This window comes from Camelus ferus, chromosome 9, assembly GCF_009834535.1.
Source record: "Camelus ferus isolate YT-003-E chromosome 9, BCGSAC_Cfer_1.0, whole genome shotgun sequence".
Classification (NCBI taxonomy): Eukaryota; Metazoa; Chordata; class Mammalia; order Artiodactyla; family Camelidae; genus Camelus; species Camelus ferus.
In genome coordinates this window covers 30781020-30803193 of record NC_045704.1, presented here as the reverse complement: position 1 = coordinate 30803193, position 22174 = coordinate 30781020, and the positions used below count along the sequence as shown (strand labels likewise).

At 39.7% G+C, this 22174-nt stretch overlaps 1 protein-coding gene across 1 annotated transcript in view; it reads right to left on the bottom strand.

Moving 5' to 3' along the window:
• Positions 1–1486: 1486 nt before the first annotated feature.
• Positions 1487–22174, bottom strand: part of HEATR3 (HEAT repeat containing 3) — a 33370-nt gene continuing 12682 nt past the window's right edge. Inside the window, exons 8-15 of the mRNA XM_032486266.1 lie at positions 20513–20603; positions 20249–20406; positions 19897–19979; positions 18588–18724; positions 13205–13293; positions 7916–8059; positions 5334–5510; positions 1487–2285 (exon numbers count right to left, since the gene is read on the bottom strand). Coding sequence (XP_032342157.1) covers positions 2163–2285; positions 5334–5510; positions 7916–8059; positions 13205–13293; positions 18588–18724; positions 19897–19979; positions 20249–20406; positions 20513–20603 — 1002 coding nt within the window. The 3' untranslated portion in view covers positions 1487–2162. The remainder of the gene's footprint in view (positions 2286–5333; positions 5511–7915; positions 8060–13204; positions 13294–18587; positions 18725–19896; positions 19980–20248; positions 20407–20512; positions 20604–22174) is intronic.

Genomic DNA, 22174 nt, shown 5'->3' with positions numbered 1-22174 from the left:
GGCCTAAAAAATTGGGGGGATGGCACATTTCCAATGTAATAATTCACCCTCCACTGTTCCGTATGATGATTCTGCATTCAACAACTGCAGCAAGCTTGCTAATAAAACAGAAAATCACCAACATTTATTTCTTCAACAAATGTTTATCAAGAGCATACTATGTGCTAGGCCCTGTGCTGGATCTTTTGCATAATGTTTATAGGTTGGAAAGGGTGGGAAAGATGACAAAAGTTGGAAATTTTATTCTCCTTGAAAATAATTATATTCTATAAATATTTGAAGCAGGGAGAACACTGAAGCTTTTCTTCATTGGAAGAATTTGTCTCTCAAAACCACAATGAGATATCACCTCCCACCTGTTAGAGCAGCTATTACCCAAAAGTCAAGAGGTAAGTGTTGATAAGCATGTGGAGAAAAGAGAACCCTCAAACACTGTTAGTAGGAATGTAAATGGATGCAGCCACTGTGGAAAACAGTATGCAAGCTCCTCAAAAAAAACAAAAAAACAAAAAGAACCACCAAATGATCCTGCAATTCCACCTCTGGTATTTATCTGAAGGGAATGAAATCACTGTCTCAAAAAGAGATTTGCACATGTTTATTGCAGCATTATTCACAGTAGCCAAGACATGGAAACAACCTAAATGTCCATCAATGGTTGTATGGATAAAGAAAATGTAGTGTACATACACAGTGGAATGTTATGCAGCCATAAAAAAGAAGGAAAACTTGCCATTTGCGACGTGGATGGATCTTGAGGACATTATGCTAAGTGAAATAAATCAGAGAAAAACAAATGCTGTATGATCTCATTTATATGTGGAATCCAAACAAAACAAAACAAAACAAAACAAAACAAAACAAAACCTCAACTCACAGAGAGAGAGGATAGATTGTTAGTTGCCAGAGGCAGGGGTCAGGGTGGGATGATGGAGGGTGAGTGAAATGGGTGAAGGTCATCAAAAGGTACAAACTTCCAGTTATAAATTACTGGACAGTTAACAGCATGGTGACTACAGCTAGCAATATTACAGTATTACGTATTTGAAAGTTGCTAAGAGAGTAGATTCTAAAGGTTCTTATCACCAGGGGAAAAAATGTAACTACGTGAGGTGATGGATGTTAACTAAAGTAAAAAGTTAAGTCCTATTCTGAATATTGGGCCTTTTAACAGGTCCACTGAGATCAATGGTGGGGAAGTTTTCAAATCTCCAGCAATGGATTCTCTGATCAGGCAAATGGACAGAAAACGGACCTGACCCAGATCCAGGAGCCTCGCTCAGACAACGATGGGCACTGAAACTGCCTCCCTCTGCTCCAGCTGTCACCCTATTACTTCAAGGACATTGAGAATAATGCTGGAGATTCCTGCTTTAAGTCTTGTTTTTAATACTACACATATACTCAAAGCAACATCCATTAGGAAGCCAACACCCAGGAATAGGGTTATCTGACATTTTAAAGAAGATTTTATAAGACACAAAGCTTTCAATTAAAGTTATTTATTAAAAAACATCTTCCAATCCCGATTCCATATCAAATTAAACAAGGCGTGATGTTACACTGCAATAACCAATCAGATTCGTTTGTACAGGGGGTGACAACGTCCTCATTAACTCATCAGTATATTCTCCTAAATAGCAGAATGTGAGTCCAACTCATTCCCCCTTCACAAAAGGTAGGCATAATTGATACACTTCATACTCCCCAAATTTTTTTTATAAAGCTTGTCTTCATATTTCAGCTAAATATCATTCATCTAATATAAAATGATACTGGCTTAAAAGAGCATCTAAGCAATGCTTTGGATTTTTCTTTTTTTTTTTCCCCCCAAAATTCAAGGAAAACATGATTGGAAGTGTGTTCACTGTTCATGAAGAACCACCTGAGATTCCCTTGTGTTTCCACTCGTCTACTCTTCATGTTTTCCAGTGATTAAAACACGCTGGAAACATTTTTGAGAGCGCTAGAAATGCCAGGCTGATCTCAGAGCTTAAAAAAAGAGTCTCTGAGAGGTCTTGGAATTTTTACAAACTTCAAATTAACGTACAGAACACAGGCATTAAAAAAATGACTTTCAGGAGTGCATACACCGAGAGGAAATCCTTTAGTATTCTTCAGCTTTGAACACTTTGGGGCGAGAACTGGTGTCTTTCAATGGGTCAAGTAGTCAGTCTTTTCTCAACAGTTTCCTGATAAGCGACAAACCTTCTCAAATTCATCTTCACGTTGTCGAGAACACACAGCTGATCTGGGCTGTATTTAGCTCTGCCTTCTTTTCGTATCTACCCTCCCCCCACAAAAAAATCATATGTGACTTGGTATATATCACTACTTCCTTTAAATAAGAAAAGCATTCAATTTTGGATGTATTTACTTTCCGAACAAATAGCTGCCAGCACTTGGTGAAACATCTTTCACTCCCAGGGTAATGGAATGGAGTGCATGAGCCGTAATAAAGATAAATTAGGACTGTGCACCTTTTAAATGATGGTTACACGAACAGTTGAATTGTAGACTTTAAAATAATGAGGTTTATGGTATGTGAACTACACCTCACCTCTAGTCTAGAGCAATGGGTCTCAAATTTTAGCATACAACAGTATCACCTGGAAGGCTTGTTAAAAAACGGATTGGGGGGCTGTCCACAGAGTTTCTGATTTTCAGTAGGTCTGGAGCTGGGCCTGAGAATTTGCATTTGTAACAAGTTAGCAGGTGATGCTGGTGTTGCTGATATGGGACATCTCTGAGAACGGCTGCTCTAGAGAAGATTTTTTTAGTAAAATGCATTGTGTTGTGGTTAAATACAATTTGGGACCAAATATATACCGAACAGCCTTTAATGCAACTGTGGCTTCATTCACAAAGGAGCTTCATATAAAAAAAAGAAACTACATGCTGCCATTCTGGCTAACAAAAAAATTTTATCAGGGCTTTATAGCTTTGAGAAAAGAAAAATGCTTAAATTAAATGTCATTACCATCGCAATGCATATTAGGTAGGAAAATCAATCAGAACAACAGAGCTTCCAGAGGCCAGGGCTCATTTTCCTGGTTCACAGTTTGCATAACTACTCTCTAAGCATTTGCTTCCGCAGAGTTTGATACTCTTAACTGACTACATCTGCCTTCCTGGCAGCCGCAGGGAAAGAGGGGACATCTCCTTTCCTTGCAGACTCCCTTTTTCAGAAGTTTAAAGGGCCTGTGACCCTTAAAAACAATGTAGACACCCTCCATGCGCCAGTATGGATATGTCTGTAGGAGACAGTGTTAAATAAAAGCACATCAAGTGCAGGACCATATTATGATGATGCCTTTTGGATAATAAAGGGGGAGAATCCTAATGAAAATACTAACGTACATCTGTCTTTGCTTAGAGAAACACCATCCAGTTGTGAGGCAGGGAACCAGTGGGAATAAACCTCTCACTGCTTAAAAAACAAATACCAGAGGAAGGGTGGGATGGGTGAAATGGGTGAAGGTGGTCAAGAGGTACACACTTCTAATTACAGTGCATCCTTGAACAATGCAGGGGTTGGTAGTGCCAACCCCCCACTCTCAGTTGAAAATCTGAGTATAACTCTAATGGCCAAGGATTCAACCAGCTGAGGATCATGTAGTACCGTAGTATTTACTACGGAAGAAAATCCGCATATTTAAGTGGATACGCCCAATTTAACCTGTGTTGTTCAAGGATCAACTGTATAAGAGAAGTAAGTCCCGGGGTTTAAAGCACAGCACGGTGACTATAGTTAACAACACTGGGTAGATCTTTAAAGTTTTCACTACAAGGGAAAAAAAACCTGTAACGATGTGTGGTGATGAATGTTAACTACACTTATGGTGGTAATATTTTTTGCGACATATACATGTATCAAATCATTACCTTGTACTGTACACCTAAAATTAACACGTCATATGTCAATTATATCTCAAAAAAAAAGAAAAAGAAAAAAAAGAAACAAAACCCAGGCAAACAAACAAACAAAACTACAGACTTAAAGCATGATTAACAGTAAACTAGTCACACAGGAAACTATTCAGTACCTTGTAGTAACTTACAGTGAAAAAGGATATGAAAACGAATATATGTATGTTTGGGTACGACTGAAGCATTGTGCTGTACACCAGAAACTGACACAATATTACAAACTGACTATACTTCAAGAAAAAATATATATCAAAGAAAAAAAAAAAGAGTAAACTGGTCAAGTTTTTCCCCTCAAAACTAGTATCACCTATTGGTAAAGCTTAACTCAATAAATGTCAGTCACTCTCACTATATTTTTGAATGTAAGATGCCAAAACGTGAAAATATTAAAAACAAATCAATTATTAATGTTCTAAACCAACATTGATGTAACTACAACACAGAATGTGCCTGGCATGTGTTGCTATTTTTTCCTTCTGGAGAAGAAAACTATTTAAAAAAAATTTTTTTAGAAAACTATTTTTTATGCCTTAAAAGAATTCAGAAAGCTTAAATTTCTAGACATACAATCATATTCATCTAAAAACTTATCATAGGATTCTGTCCATGGGAATTAAATTTTGCGTTAGAAGTTTGCTAGAGAAAAGAAATACATATTGGAAAACAACAAAAGTAAGCTAATTTTTCATTAAAACTTCTATTCGCTTGACAAAGATTTAAAAGCAAAAGTTAATTTAAAATGTAAAAGCCAAAAACACAAATATTTTTATTTCTCAAAACGAAATGGAGATTTTTTAAGAGGAGAATGGTAAACTTAAATTTATGGACATGAAACTCAAAGCTGTTTTTTAAATTTGATTGCTTCCCCCAAACACTGTAATAGTTTTTGAAAATTATTTTTTGACTCAAAGTTAGCACAATGCTTCTGATGAAACAATAAATAAATCCATCCATCCATAAATAAATGGGCAAATGAAGGTAGCTACATTCTCCGTTACAGACCAGCCTGTAGTTTGCTGGCCTTTTTTCCCAAAGCAAAGGGAAATATTCAAAACAATGAAATCAGCCATTTATAATGCATTACATGATATAAAATAAATTTAACGTGTCTATGAAAGTGCTTTGCAGGCTAGAGTGTAGGGCTTACACGTAAGCATTGTGAACATTACTAACCCGCTGCAGAGGGAGGAACTTGTGGACACCATTTTGGCTCAAGTCACAGTGATTCAACAGAAAGGGCGCCTGAGCCCTGACTCAGCCAACAAGCATTCACGCAGAAGGGGGGGTGGGGTGGGGGGGGTGAAGTGCTATGTGAATCAGTGAGGTTGCAGGGAGGGAACCACACACACTCTCCGCCCACAGAATGTTGAGACTTCAGCATTTCTAAATAAAACGCTACCTACCTTCATTTTGAAGACTGGCTGGAACTCTTTCAGGGCAGATAACAATTTAATTTGAATTGAGGCCCTTTCAGCTTCTTTACCATCTGCGAAAACGTCGAAGAGGGCATCCAGAGCCTCTCCTGCTACTACAAGGGAGGGATCTTTGGTGGCAACCTCAAGCAGAAAGCACCCGATGGTCTGGAGACAATAGCACACATAGATCGTTACCAGCCGACACGCTAAGCCAGCTTCAAAAATAAGTACTAACTCTAAATGTGGCAGCAATTCATGAGTAACATTTTCTATAAAAATGCTAGGGAAAAGTTAAAACTTTTAAAAGGCTACAGACGTTAAAGTGAATCCAATACTGAAAATAAAATTAAATAAAATTAAATTAAAAAAATAAAAAGACTACAGACTTATCAAATATTTATAAAAATGCCAACTATAATATATGCAAGAAGATTTAAAAATATTAAAGTTTATATTCCTAAATAAAATGAATTAACATCCATAAATGATATATGATAGACTGATTTTGGAAATTATTTTAATATTTAATTATTTTAATTATTTCCCCTCTACCTCCCTCAAAAAGGCTTTTCCCATGGTGTCAAAATGCATATAAATACTATCTGTAACCAAAAAAAAAAATCTGCCTTTTAAAATTATATGAAAAACACTCTAAGACAATTATAAAAATAAAGAACACTTCATCTCATTTGCTTCACTGTGATTTTTTAACATGCACCCATTTCTTCACAATTAGCTAGCTAATGAGCAGACTTTTCTCAACCTGCGAAGAATTGTTCAAGAGTAAAATTACTTTACTTTGGCTGTTCTGCTTCACCCTTTATGGCTTAAGGGCGATGTGCACATCTGGTATTAAGGGCGGGAGAGTCCAGACTCCAGCTCTACATAACAAGGTGACCGTTGGACAGCTTATTGCCCACTCTGGGTCTCAATTTTCTCGTCTGATAAGTGGTCTAGATAACCTCTAAGATGGTATTTAAACTTAATATCCTATAATATAACATGAAAATACACAGCATCACCTATGAAGCGGTCTTATTGAAAAGAATAATCTGAATCTAACCTAGCCTTCAGATCTAACTTTCACTTTGCAGGAATTGCAGAGGATAAAGGAACAAGCTTAACACCATGAGGAAGCAGTCAGACAAATCCAGGAGGTTGAGCATTATGAGCCAGTCAGCCCAGGAGCTAAGGGAAAAGCAGGCAGTGTAGGCGGTGCCAGAAGGAGCACTGTTGTAGATCAAGAGAGGCTTAGAAAACCCCAAACCAGGCACAACATGTAGACTTCACTTAGATCCTGACTGAAGCAAACTAACTGGAAATAGACATTTTTGGAACAACTGGAAAAACCTGAATGTATTGGACCATGTATTAGACATATTAAGAAATGACAGTTACTTGTGTAAGGCGTGATAATGGTGGTTATATAAGAAACTGTCCCTATTTTTAAGACACGTATACTGAACCCACAGGATGTCTTTACTTTAACAGCCCCAGCAAAGAAGCTACATCAAGTCCATGTGATAGAATACTACTAATTGTTAAATATGCTTGATGGCTGTACACAATTTATTGTACTTTCTATTTTTCTTCATGCTTGAGAAGGTGGCTAAATACAAACATCTTGGAAATCTTATGTTATGCCTGAGAAAAACTTGGTGCTCCCCTAAAGAGGACCTGGGACATTACAGCCTGAATTATATGTACACACACTCATCGGTATGTGTGTGCACACACAGAGCCCACAGCCACCCCCCCCCCACGTGTATGTGTATCAAAATCCCTGGAATGACACAGAAGAAACGGGTAACAGTGGCTACCTCTCTAGAGTCGAACTGGGGGACTGGAAGTTTCAGAGTGGAGATGTGTCTTTTCACTACAGATTCTTTTCTACTTTTCTGAATGTTTTGCTATGTGCATCTATCACCTTTTCAAAATAAGGTCCTTAAAAATATTTCAGCAATTACCATCAGCACAATGAAGGGTAATTTTACTCTTACTCTCCCCTGAGTTACTAGGCTGTATCTTTAGCAGTGCAGTTCCTGAGCAACTGTGCAGAGACAAAGTGCTGGAAGCAGATATGCTGAGTGAGTTCCTAGTGTGCTGGTACGACCAGAGTTGCTGCTTAAAATTTATGGGGGGGGTGTTAGGACAAATCGTGTGGGGTTGTGCAGAATGCACGCGAGCCTGGCGTGCTAAGAAACCTGGCTGGACTGCCCCTTCATCAGGAGAAGAACTTAACAGGCACGCGTTTTAGACAACAGCGAAGGCAGAGGCATCTTGAACAGTTCCGAACCTGGGTCTTTCACTGAAGACAAGTTTACTTTTGAAAAAGTACCTCCAGAGGAATGTTAGATGGCAAAACGTGACTTGACGTTTCAAGTACCTATTTAATTCATGTAGTTAGAACAACCCAGAGAGTATATTTTATATATACCTTAGTGGGCAACTTCTTGGTATGATTTCTTCTCATGAAGACCACAGAAGGTTTTAAAATCCCACACCAATAGTCACTCTGCTCCCATCCCTAATGATTGAACAAGTTTGGGTCAGAAGCATATTGTTTTTACCTTAAGAGTTTCAAGTGTGCCATCCTCTTTGGCTAGGACGCTGCCAGTGATTCCTAAAATACTAACCACGTTCACTCTAACCCCGACGTTACTACTGTGGATGCCTGCTTTACATAGTGTCATCAGCTGGTCAGGAGTCATGCACTGTTGAAAGAGAAGGAGAGAGCGTTTAGAGTATTAAACTCAACCGGTTCCAACAGCACGTGCAGCGGGACGGATGGGAGTCAGTCTCTCTCTACAGGCAGCTTGTTCTACAAGGGACACGCACTCTCGGCAGAGAAGTTATTACATATTCTAGTCACTCCTAAATACAGTTGGTGCTCCTGAACTAAGATGAGGCCTGTTCACTTCACTGTCACCATTTAATCCATCACAGCTGTCAGCCTGTAAAAGGGCCTTCAGTTTCCACCTGTTTCATTTCAAGATTTTCACACAGATGTACACAAACCAAAGAGATTCTAATTTCTCTTTAACACTGACCAAAAAAAAAGTGTTTTGAAATGTAAATGTAAACAGGATCATGCAGCTTTAATAAAAATTGGCTGAATCTATACAAGGTAAGAACTTACTCTGAGATTTATGTGTTATGATAAATTATTAAAGACTGTAAAATCCATTAAATTATATAGTGACACCATGCAGTGACAATTTTCATTTTAAATTGATTTGCACACACACGTGGATGCAGGTCTCACAAGAGAGTGGGAATGTCATGTTGCCAAACCATTTCCTGTGAGAAGCAGCAAAGTCTGGTGATTAAGGGCTTAGGATTGTGACTTCCTGGGTTCAAATCCTAGCTGTACCACTTAGCACTGGGCAAATCAGCACAAGTGACTTAACCCTTCTAAATTTGCCATTTGCTCATCAGTAACATGGGGACAAAAATCATCACGCAGAGCTGTTATGAGGATTAAATAATGTTTATAAAGAACTCACTGAACATTAGCTATTATTATACATAAACATACTAAACAGTTCTAAATCATCACACTCATTTCTGAATCATTTGCTGTGCTTCTGCCAAATCGAATGGTAACAGCTAACATGCCCAGGTTTCTCGGTAAATAATGAAAAAAACTCCACAAGTTGGGACTGTTCATAACTAGGACGAGGCTGGCTGCATTACTAGCAGTATGACTCACACCTGTGAGCTGCCTCATTTGTGTACAAACCTACAAGGTAAAGAACTAGACAGGGAAGCACCACACTGTCCTGGTGCCGTCACTCAGCAAGCCTAGTCCTTGGTTTCCTCTCCTCAAAGAGCAGCACAGAGCCAGCGTCCTGCTACTTCTAAAACCCTGTGCTCCAGCCCATAACACAGGCAACCTGAGAATTTATGATTTTAATACATATGAATGACTTCACATTAACTGAGCATGAGCTTCGAGTAATTTTCTGCAAACATCATACTAACCTAGTAAGCTACTGCCTAGTATCATGGAAACATGAATAAAAATCCTTTATATTGTGATACGCCCTACAGTACAGGGTTTTCAGAACTTCTCAATAGCCATATGGCAGGGCAGGCATTATTATCATTTCCATTTCATAGAAACCGAGGGTCAAAAGTTGTGTTCTTGAGAAAAATTCTCAAATATACAAAGAAAAAAAAATTAAAGAGTATATATTAGAGGCCAACACAGCATATACTGTATTCAACAGTAAAACACCAGAGACTTTCCATTAAACCCTGAACAGGATCAAGCCTGGATCAAGCTGCTCTAGAGGTATGGCCCGGGAATGACCAAGGAAGGAAGGCAGACAGACTGCTAGAGGAAAGGAGGCCCAAGAAATGTGAAGCCCAGGGCCAGGAAAGGGCATCCAACTGGATTCTGAAACCACCAAGAATCACAATGGGACCAGCGAAGAGTAACAGAGACTGACAAGCAGGAATCTTCGAGGAACGAGGGGTGCCCCTGGCGACGGTGGGTGACTGTAACCAGGAGAGGTGGGTGGTGCAGTCTGCTAACATGTTACTTAAAACTGGAGGATTTTAGAAAGGAAGGAGCAAGGATGGTTTAGAGCTGTGGTTCTCAAACTTCAATGTGCACGACAATAACCTGGAGAACTTTTTAAAACACAGACATCCCTGGGCCCCTCCCCAAAGCCTCTGCTTCCGAAGACTAGAGGTGAAGCCCTAGGATGTGCCCTTATATACAAAGAGGAACAAGATCACTGATCCAATAGCAAAACTGGCAAAAGATAGGAAAAATCACAGCAAAAAAATTGCAAAGGCCCTTAAAACACAGGAAAAGATATCCAATCTCCTCAAACTAGGAGAAATGCAAATTAAAACTGAGACATAATTTCTCACTATCAAACCAGTAAAAAGCCAACATTTTGACATCATATTCTTCTGGCGAGGCTGTGGCAAAACAGGCATTCTCAAACACGGCTGTGGAGATGCAAAGTGGCTAAGGAGGGGACTACAGTGACATCCAGCAAAGCTACAGAGCCATCTGTTCATCGAGCCGGCAAGCCCACTTCCAGGAATCGATCCCAAAGACACAGTGGCAACAACACAACGCATCTTCTGTAAAAAGGCTATTCACTGCAGTTCCATTCGTAATAGTAAAAGACTGGAAACAACTCAAATATGCCTCAAAGCAGAGAGGCCAAAAAAACATGGAATATGTATACAATGGAGTAATGTATACAATACACATGGATAGGAAGTTGTAAAAAAGAAATGAGAAACATGTCTATATACTACAATGACTAATAAAGGACAGAAGCAAAGCAAGGGCAGAAGCAGTACTTTTAAGAAAAGGGGTGAAATATGAATACATACATATTTGCTTATGTTTTCAAAATAAGAACAATAGAATAATAAATAAATTTTAAAAAACCATAAAGTGTGGTTATCAATGGCAGAAAGGAAACAACAGGGGCAAAGGGGCAGAAGCTAGACCTCTCTAAATAAATATATATATATGTATAATATACATAAAACTTACCATTTTAACCATTTTTAAATGCACAGTTCAGCAGCAGTAAGTACATTTACATTATTGTGCAACTAACCATCACCACCATCGATCTCCAGAACTTTTTCATCATCCCAAACTGAGACCCTGAACCCAGCAATGTCTCCCTACTTCCCCCTTACCCCAACCTCTGGCAGCCACTGGTTCTACCTTCTGTCCCTACGAGTTTAACTACTTTAAGTCCCTCATAAGAGAATTCATACAATATTTGTCCTTTATGTCTGGTTATTTCACTCAGAATAATGTTTTCAAGGTTTATTCATGCAGTAATATTTATCAGAACTTCATTCCTCTTTAAAGCTGAGTAATACTCCATCACATGTATATATCATATGTTTCTCTGAACATATTTTGTTTCAGTTTTAACTCTGACACTGTGTAAATATTTTATGTAATCAAAAAAATAAAAATTAAAGCAACCAAACGAAAAAACCCTTAAAAAAAAAAGCTGCAACAACAGAAGCTAACTTTATAACAAGCCGCAAAGAGAAATTTTTCAAGCAACTTTAATAGTAACTTGTATAATCCTAGAGGGATTTTTTTCCCTGAGGACAAGAATCATCATAAGGAAATCTTAAACTGCATTCAGTATGTCATTGTTAGTAATAACAGCATTATTTTGAAACTATTAAATATATTGGGTAAAATAAAGCAAACAATAATAACGAGTATATAATGATACTTAAAATTCACTGGTCATTTTTTTTTTTTTGATTCATCTTTTTTCTTGTTGTTTTTGGGAGGGGGAGGTAATTAGGTCTATTTATTTATTTTTAGAGGAGGTACCAGGGATTGAACCCAGGACCTCATGCATGCTAAGCATGCACTCTACCACTTGAGCTATACCCTCCCCTTCACTGGTCATGTTTAGAGACTGCTAGGACACCAACTCATTGTTCAGGAAAAAGGGGTGGGGGTGGGAGAAGAATCATACACCTACCCCATCTGTTCTGGTATGTAATTTACTTCAAAGTTACTAAATAACGGATGAAACAGGAAGTTCTCATTTATAGAAGAATCACGGCCAATAAATGGAAAAGAATGACAAAATTAGGGTATCCCCATTTTGAAAGCTCTAATGAAATAATGGCTCTGAGTAACAATTACCACTGGTTGTTACAAGTGACTCCACTGATTAATCTTAACATCACTATTTTATGACAATATTTGTGATATAAAAGTAGAAAATAAATACATACAGCACTACGGATTATTTTTGCCCAAAAAATCTGATCCTGAACGTAATTAAGGCTCTAGACCTAGCTCCCAAATTATAGGAAAAGCGGGAGGCAGAGGGACACGTTAAACAGTAACACTGCTTAGCCAGCCAAACTTGAGAATGGGGAAAACCCTTTAGGACAAAGGACAGCTTCTTCAATGAATAAACAGTATGGGGAAAGAGGGGTAGGAAGGGGAAATGTTACCGATTCAGAGATTCAAGAATCTGTCAATATACTAAAAACTACTAAAATGTACACTTTAAATGGGTGAATTATATGGTAGGTGAATCAAATCTCAACTACAGCCGTTTTAAAAAAATATTTAAGAGATCAAAATATCAACTAAAAACAATATGTGGATCCTGCTTATTAGACGCTGATAACAAACCAATTGGGAAAAAAAAAAGAGAGACATTTTTAAAGCAATCAGGGAAAACTGAACTCTGACTGCATATCAAATGGTAACTTTAAAACGTCTGTTAATTTGGGGGTTTGGGATAATGGTATCGTGGTTAAGTTTTTTAAAAGTTCATTTTCTGTCACAGACACACAATGAAGCACACAATAAAGTATTTATGGGTCACATAATAAGATTTCCTTTACCTATTCCAGGATGCAAAAATAAAAATGTAGGAAGATGAATGAAACAAGAATGACAAGATGCTGAGAATCTATTGACACCTATGATAATGCACATAGGTATTTTTGGGGATGTTTGAAAATTTCCTGCATTAAAAGTAAAACATAAACGTGATAAAGGCACCTATCACAGAGGTGCAGACAGATCTCTGCAGAGCATGTGGAGAATCTGCTTGAAAATTTCTGTAATAAAATGTTTTAAAAAAGACTAATGACTCAGGGAAAATACAAGACATATGTCAAATACATTATATCAAAAAAAAAACTGTGTTTTGGTGGCAGTGGTGGGGAAAAGGAAAAGATTTTACTTTAAGTACTTCTGTTTTCATTTTATAAGGATCATGCCATATTCCTTTAATAGAAATAAATACTTTAAAATAGTTAAGTAATACATTTTGCCTTGGGATCTTTGCTAGTTTCACATAAAAATTTTAAAACCTTACCTGAGAAATGTTCTTGGAGGCCATTGTTTGCAAAAGGGCCCTCAAGGCACTACTTATGGCTTCTAAAAAGTCAACGTGCTTAGCAAAATCTAAAACACAAAAGTGAAATATAAATTTGTCTTTCTCTAAGAAAAGTTATTTTGCAGAAAAAGAATCAAAACAAAGCATGTTAAATGTTAATACATGCTACTGTAATAAAAAAATAAAATAAAAAACACTTGATATTCAAGCCCAAACTTCCAGTTAACATCCCCCTGTGAGCTGTACGTGTGAATCTGAAAGATGACCACAAGTGAAATCAAATGACAGTCCTCAACTTCCAGATGCTACATTTTCATTTCCCTCACACTTTAGCACATGATAAACCCGAATGAGCCTTGGTAGACTGAATTCAGCTTTCCATAGGTTACCATCCCCATGCTGGGCAGACACGGGGCGGAGTCATCTCCCAAGTCAGAGTGCTTCCTCGCCGATCCAAACCCACTGCCTAGCCAACAAGTGTTGCCTGTGCCGGGCCAGGCCCCTCCACCTCTAATGCCTCAGTGGCTCCCATGGTTTTTACCGACCCAACTTCCCCTTCCCATTCCTGCTCATTTTTATCCTTTTCTTATTGTCCCTTCTTCCCACACAGGACAAAAAGAAGGACAGCAATAAACAGTCATGTCAACACAGTGGGACAGAAGGGCGAGGGCCACCCAGGTGAGTTGGCTCCCTTCCCTCTTTGGTGGGAAGGGAAAGTGACTGACATGGTGTGACAGTTTATATTTTCTAAAAATAGCCACAATGGCACTTTCAGTTCTGCACGATCTCCCAGAACTCGGCAGCTTCCCCTATGGATGTAGAGTAATTTCCCCTCCCCTTGAATCTGAGTGGGACTTTGTGGCTTCTTCAATCAACAGAACACAGGAAAATGAAAGGCTAGGGTGTAAAAGGCAACGTGATTTCCACCTGACTCACACGTGTTTGCTCCCCTCCTCTCTCTCAACTCTTGCCCTTGGAAGCCAGCCACTGTGTTATGACACCCAGATCACGTGAAGAGGTCACTTGCCGGGGTTCTGGCTGACAGCCCCACACCAACCACCAGACATGTGAGTGAGCAGACCTCAGATGATTCTGGCTCCCAGTTTCCCAACAGAGGTTTCTCAACCTCAGCACCATGGACATTGTGGACGAGATAATTCCCTGTTTGTATGTCTGTGTGGCCCCTGTGCACTAGACTATTTAACAGCATCTCTGGCCTCTACCCTCTAGATACCAGCAGAAGCCCCCAAGTTATAACAGCAAAAAGTTTCTCCAGACGTTGACAAAAGTCCTCAGGGGCAAAACTGCCACTAGTTGAGAACGACTGGCTTAGACGTCGTGGAGGAGAGACAAGCCGTCTCCACTGTACCCTTTCTAAACCCCTGACACACAGAAATCATGAGAAATAACACATGATTATTGCTGTCTTAAGCCACAAAGTTTTCGTGATTTGTTATGTAGCAATAGACACGCTGGCTTCCTCCCTGTGGCACCTGGCCGCACAGACAGTCTGATGCCCCCTTTTGGGCGGTCTGGTCTGCAGGAGAGCAAGGCAGCTTCTGCACAGGTCTGAATCCAGGCTTGCTATATTTTTCTCTCATTTTACATTCACGTTAGGCACAGATGTGGGGAATTTCTGGAAGTATCACAGATCAGACACTAGGATACTTTGGGATCAGACAGACCTGGGACAGAATCCAGCCTCTGACATTATGTGACCTCTCATTGTGGTCCTGGCTCAAATGTTACCTCCTCAGAGGGGCCTTTCCTACACTAACCATTGTGACATCTCATATCACTCTGCTTTTATTTGTTTCTTCCTAGCTGAAATGACATCACACCTTTACTCCTATGAGAATGCAAGCTCCATGAGCATGATGGCCTTGCCTGTCTTGTTCATGCTTGGATCCCTCGGACCCAGCACAGTCCGTGGCATAAAGTAAGTGTTCAGTAAACACACGTTTAAAGTAAAGGAATGACTCTGACGAAGTTCCTTAACCTCTAAATCTCAGCTTCCTCACCAGGAAGGTAGGGTAATAATGCCTAGCTCATAAAACCTAGTACCTAATAGGCCCTCAAAAATTGGTATAACATTGTTACTATTAAACTTCAAAAAGTCACCATACTGGCTATGAAGAGTAAATTATATTTGATTAAAGCTGTAAGTGTATCCCTGGAAATTCACTAATGGCACATAAAACAGTTGAACAATGTAACTCAATATATACTAGAACATATCTCAGACTCAATTTTTTTTTCTGTCCTACATTCTTAGGAAAATAACCATTACCTTAGATTCAAAATCCTAATCTACACGACTGTTTTACATTATGTGAAATTCATACTTTCCCTAAATTTGGGCAATTTTTATTTAATTCACATGTCTGGCCATTTATCCAAATTGGAGAAGGAAGTTCAAATGACTGCCTTTCTGACAAATTTTCAGTAAAAGGTCAACACATGTGGTATTGTCAGAAGAAATTAAGTAAATGTCAGAAGAAGTTAAACAAAAGAGGTGATTCAAAATGTCCCCTCAACAACTTTGTACAGTATCTAAGAATTTGTAGCACGCCTGAATGTGGGCAAATAGTCAACCCACAAGCAATCAAGAGGCAAATTATATTTAGGTGAATTTTTCAGACTGATTTTCAATGTTCTAATATGGAATTAAAAACATACCCCAAAATGGGCGATACTACCATTCTAACTATAATGAAAAAGAGTGTTCTGCTTCCCAAAATCTAGGCAAACAGGAAATCTAAATGATCTTAGAGCCCAAGCAATGGAGCAAATGACAGACTGACCCAATCTGAAAATACAACAGTGCTCAAAGTTTCTTGACGTTTTGAAGATCGGTATTTTAAATGAAGGAGACATAGATATCGGCGCTTTGAATGCAAGGACCAGATTCTCCTGGAATTTTCTCCCTTCACCTCTGATGTCAGCCACAAACATATGTAGGTATGTATCACAAATTTTCTAACGATTTGGAACTATGTTTTAGCATTAAAATTAAAACAAGTTAAATATGGCTGTGTGATCTTCATACACTTAACTTTCAAACATGGTAACACAAAAAAGCTGAGAGAGATTTAGCCCCAGTCTCCCCGCCAGATTCTCCAATAACAGTTCATTCTATCCATACAGAACCCATAGGGTTACCTTACTTAATAAATCCCAAGTGTTTAGAAGGAATATTTTAGAATATCATCCCTAAATATAAGCAATTACTTTATCAAAAATTTCATTTTGATAAAAGATTGTGTCAACAACAGCTATGAAATTGGAGTTTATTTAAAATCAAAATGTTTAATTATGTTTTCCCGCAATTTCCGTTATTTCTCCAAGGCTCAGCTTGTTGAGGGTTTTCCTGCGATCCCTCCAGGTAATAAATGTGCATGCACCAGTGACCACAAATAGCCCGCTGAACTAGGAGAAACAAACCTAAGAGTTTCTGCATAGCAGAGGCACAGAATATGTGCACTTACTTCAAGTGAAAGATGCTGGTTGGGGATTGGGCTTGTGGTACCTTAACTGGACTCTAACTGAGAAACGGCCCAGAGGAAAGAGATGGCAATTGTGGAACTAGGGCAGACAGGGTTAAGCAGGTCTTAGAAGCGCTAAGAGGCTTGGGTAGGTCCTGCTCACCTGGGGCCCTGGCTGTGGACTCCCCTATTTGGCCCTGCTCCCTGCGGGAAGCCCATGGGAATATGGGTGGGTGGGAGGGGGCATGAGCAATAGCAGCCTTCCACCAGCCACCCCTCCATAGGACATCCTGCTGGGCTGATGGGAGCCATCTCCCTTTCCCACCCTGCCATCCAGATCTCTTTAGGTTTATAAGGCTGCAAGAGAAATACACAGCTATAGTCACCACCTGGCCAAGTCACCTCTGTACCCCAGAGCTGGCCCAGTCCCGGCTTGGCATCTTAGGTATGGCTATGACCTGTCTTAGGTATGGCTGGGCATAGTTTCCAAGTGATCACACCAACTAAAGAACGCACAGCCTGAGCTCTCCTGAAAACGGCATCTATTAACTGACAAATGTTGAAAGGTTGATAGAGACAGAACAATAACTACATTCTGAACATTTATTTACTTAATCTTTAAAAATTAATCTAGAACTTCTAAAACATGCACCATTAAATACACAGCACCTCTTGATAGAGAACAAAATAGATGTCTTAAAGAACTGAGGACGGCAGAGTGGGTACAGCTCAGTGGTAGAGCGCATGCTTAGCATGCACAAGGTCCTGGGTTCAATCCCTAGCACCTCTATTTAAAAACAAAAACAAAAAAAGAGTTGGGGAGCAACTCTTGAAGGAATGCTCATTCAGAAACTTGTATTTAGTCAAAAGTGACCATATGTGGATCTTTTAAGAGTTTCAACTCTTAGACTTAGTGTTGTGTCTGAGAAGGGAAAATGTTAAATTGCTTGCAAGCAATTACAGTAGATTCGTGTCTCCTGTATTAGCCCTCACACCAGACATGAATGGTGGGTAATGTGCAGAATTCTCCTTTACTGTGTAAAATACTACTATTTCTTCTCTGTCTGTTTGTTTGAACTCCTCCAGTTTAATGTGGTGAAGTTAAATGAGCTTCTACGACCGTGAACTCTGACGATCCGTTAGAAAAGCACGCAGTATACCCTGCACTGCTAGGTCATTAAAAAGAACAGTTAGCTACGTACAGTTTCTCTCTAGGTTCCCGTGTACAAATGAAATTAATCCGTATCAGAGATGTGTAATAGAGAGATTCAGCTTTTACCATGCAGAAGTGTTTGAGGAAAGATACATGTTAGAAAAAAGCAAGGTATAGAACCGTGTGTATGGTACTCTTATCATTTGCCTTAAAAACACTCACATATATACCTTTACATCAAGAATCTGTCTGGAGGAATATACAAGAAACTGGTCCCAGTGACCGATTCTGGGAGAGGAACTGGATGGTGTGAGAAAAAGTAGGGAGGCTTTCCATTTTATGGGCTCTCAAAAGTTGTGAAGTCTGTCATACACCTTTGTATTACCTAATCAAGTGTAAATCAAGCGGTTTTATACTTGAGGAAAACTAAAGAATAGAGAATTACCCAAACATCTTAATGCAGCCTAATATTTATGATACTTATGATTCAGCCTGATTTGTCCAGACATAACTGGTACAAGCAAATTTTAATAAAAAAGAAAAATATAACCCACAGGCCTGCTTGCATACCTGGTTTTGACTCTACACCATTGACAACTAAAAATATATGACTTTTAGTGTTCGGGAAAGGTTTCTGCAGGTTGGATGAGAGACAGTATACAATTATGGACTCCAAGTTCCCGCTCGCTCCGAGAATTTTTCACAACAAGGCCCAAATATTTACCTGGCTGGGAAAAAAGCAGCTGTGACAGATGTTGTGCAAGTGTCTGAAGGGCTGCAGGTCCTCCCAGATGGTCCACATCCAGGAGGGACACAAGACTCTGGAGACACACGAGGGCTCTACACTGTACAGTGTTCATTCTGGAAAGCAAGGGAGAGAATGCTGTCTGTTCCTCTCACAGTCACCCAACAGAATCCAGTACTGCATTTGAGCCTAAGCTTCTGGAAGCCTAGGACTGGGACTACCTGCAAGCAGAAGGAGGTCTAGGGCAGTTAGCAAGGAACCTTAAGGTGAACTGTTAACCCGACCAGATCAAACTGCTTGCGTGCGCAAGGCCCCTGAGACACTGCTCACCTATGAGTCACACAGAATCTGCTTGAGAAGAATTGCTATGCACGGCAGCAGGGTTCTTCTTGTTTGTTTTGTTTTTTAAATTATACCCCACCCCACCCCACCAGTCATGGACCATCACTCTCTATTTCCTTCCTCTGCCTTATTTTTTCTTCATAGCCCTTTTTTAGGAGGAAGCGGGGATAATTAGGTTTAATTGTTTTATTTTTTTTTTTTATGGAGGGACTGGGGATTGAACCCAGGACCTCAAGCCTGCTAAGCCCACACTCAACCACTGAGCTATACCCCCTCCCCCGGGCAGCATTTTTAAAATCATTTTTAGTTGTGAAACATGACATACATAAAGTGCTCAATGAACATACGAGTTTAACAGTTTATAAAGCAAACAACCTGCACACCGAGGTGGGTGATAAACGCTGCCAGCACCCTCACAGCCCTCCTACCCCTTCCCCATCACACCCCACCTCCCTGACCCCGATAACCAGATTTTTATGGCCGACGTTTCCTTGCTTTGCTTTGCAGGTTTACCACCTACCTATGCATCCCTAAACAGAACAGTTCAGTGTTACTTGTTTTTGAACTTTGGAAAAACTGAATCACAGAGTGTATATTCTTTTGTGACTTGCTTCTGGCTCAATATCATAAGTGTCACCCATGTTGTGAGCAGTTCCAGTTTGGGTCTTTTTATTGCTGTCTGCGTTCTATTGTATGATTATGTCAGAATTTATGTATCCACTCTGCCACTGATGGACCTTGAGGTTCTTTCCAAGTTGGGGCAACCGTGACCCACCATGCTGTGAGCATTCCCCTGTCTTAGTGCACACAGGCACACGTTTCTCTAGGGAACATACACAGAAATAGGGCTCTTGAATCTGAGCGAGTCAGCACCTTCTGTTTAATGGTCCACCATTTCATATAATAACATAACGACAAGTGGTTTTGAAAATAGAAAAGTTCTTACTTTCTAATCAAAGGTTTCCAAGTGGGGTTCCTAGAACACATGTCAACTGCAATGCTGTTTGGAAAAGCAGTTTTCTCAAAAATCTAAATTTAAAAAACAGTAAAGCAAAGGTTAAAGGGTTTTTTTTAATACATGATCCTTTTATAAAATCCCAACATATGACTTCTAAGCGAGATGTAAGGCTCAATATAGACACACTGCAGCCTACTTCCAGTGCTGTTCATTGCTCTGTTTCCCAGATTGTATCAATCACCTGCGCCTGAAAGTGTGAGCATACTTCTGCACAAAGAACGAATAGCGTTCGTAAGCCTTCCCTGCGCTCTACAGTGAGCCAAGACTGAAAACAGATTACCTTCTTGGGAAGGAGATGGTTGGTGAGAGCGGTGTGAACCTCGTGGGAGAGGCAGAGGGGGGACAGCAGCTGCCCACCGCATTCGCTGAAGGAACCCTCCATAAACGCATCGCTTTCGTCGCTGCTGGAAAGCTCTTCCCACTCGTCGTCAGTGGGATCTGGGAAAGAGGGCAAACCAAACACAACTGGAATACTTAAGACAGTCCTCATGGCAGCTGCCCTCTCGGGCCGGGGAGGAGGTCTAGACGTGAACTGGTCACAAACCTTCACTGCAGCACATGTTGACAATAATTTCCAGAGCAGTCTGTTGAGCTGTCAGCAGTGCTATGGCCTCTCTCAGCTCCTTGTTGGTGGGCTAGAAAAAAAGAGAAAAAAAGCAAATGACCAACTCTCAAATGTTTGGGAAAATATTTTCATGTGACTTTCCTTAGTTAAAGCCTACCAAATGATATTTGCATTTGGAACAGAGGGCAGGGAGGCGGGTAGGCTGGAGAAAAGTCAGAAAGCCCTGGAAGTAGAAATGAGCATTATGACTCCTCTAGGTGCTGTGGTGCGTGCCCCATTCACCGGGTATACATCTATCCGCATGGTTATTCTCTAAGTGTTGCTTAGTTAGCTGGACAGAACAGATAGTCAGGAATTCTGAACTGATTTCACCCTGAAACTTAATCTAATGTGTTAAGAAGTAGCTCAGCACACTAAGGCTCGAACAAGAGTTCATTCTCAGACACCAGGCACTTATACACAACAAACCTGCTTTTAGACGCTTAGATGTCTTAGAAAAGACTGCATTAACAAGAATTACTAACAGGCCCTTAGACGACCGACAGAGCTTGGCTAGGGAGCAGATAGGCTTCCTGGCTTTCTTGGAAGGCTGCAATAAAGCCTTTCTTTAAGACTGAAGAAAGAGGGGTACTTTTTCTTCTGGAAATAAATAACATGAACTTACTTTATCAAGCAACATTCTCAAAATAGATTGTATAAATTTACATGACCTTAACTCTCAAGTCACCTATGAAAAGTGAAGTAGCTACAGTGATGTTCCAAAATAGTGCAGAAGCTAAAAGTTATGCTTATTTTGTCTCAATGTTTCCCAACTTCAACAGTTTTCTAATTGTCTTTTAAATGGCTGCACAATATTCCATTAAATGGATGTATTATAATTTATTAAGCATTCTGCTAGTGTGGAATATTTCAGAGTAGTTGCTATCTTATTTCCTCAGATTTACTGGGACAAAGGTTAAAAACACATCTATAGATCCTGTGACATATTCCTGTTCTCCTTTCCAGAATGTTCATACTCATTTATAATCCTTCAGCAACTTCTTTGTGCAACGATTTAACTGCAGTTTTGAACCATGTCCTCAAAAAAAAAAAAAGGCAGATGGCTAATTTAATAGATGCAGCATAGGAATCCGTGTGTTTGTTTTCCTTTTATTGCTGGCATGAATGTATACAAAATTTATCCCTGTGCACTTCATGCATGTATGATATCCAACTAAACGTTTCTTAGAGCACACTCAAAGCTATGACACAAACATACGCCATTGCGGGGCTTTCATCCACTTAACATGTATGAAGATCTGGCTTAGAACTCTGAAATTAAAAGTTTCACTCCTGTACCTGACTCTCCTGCTCAGAACATTTCCCTAGTTCTGTCATCACACTGACATAAAGAATAGTCTAGAGGAAATGTTATGACATCTGAGACTTGCTTCAAAACATTCAGCAGTGAGAGGGGAGAGTGGGTGGGGAAATAGATGAAATAAAACAGACTATGACTTGATCACTGAGATCTGTCGGGAGCTGGGCAGGGAGAGTCCTACTTCTGCGTGGAACAGCAACAACCTAGGTTGGTTTGTTCTTCACAGATTTGGGATTATACCTTCTCAAGTTAAATGATGCAATTAAGGGTTTTGAGTCTAA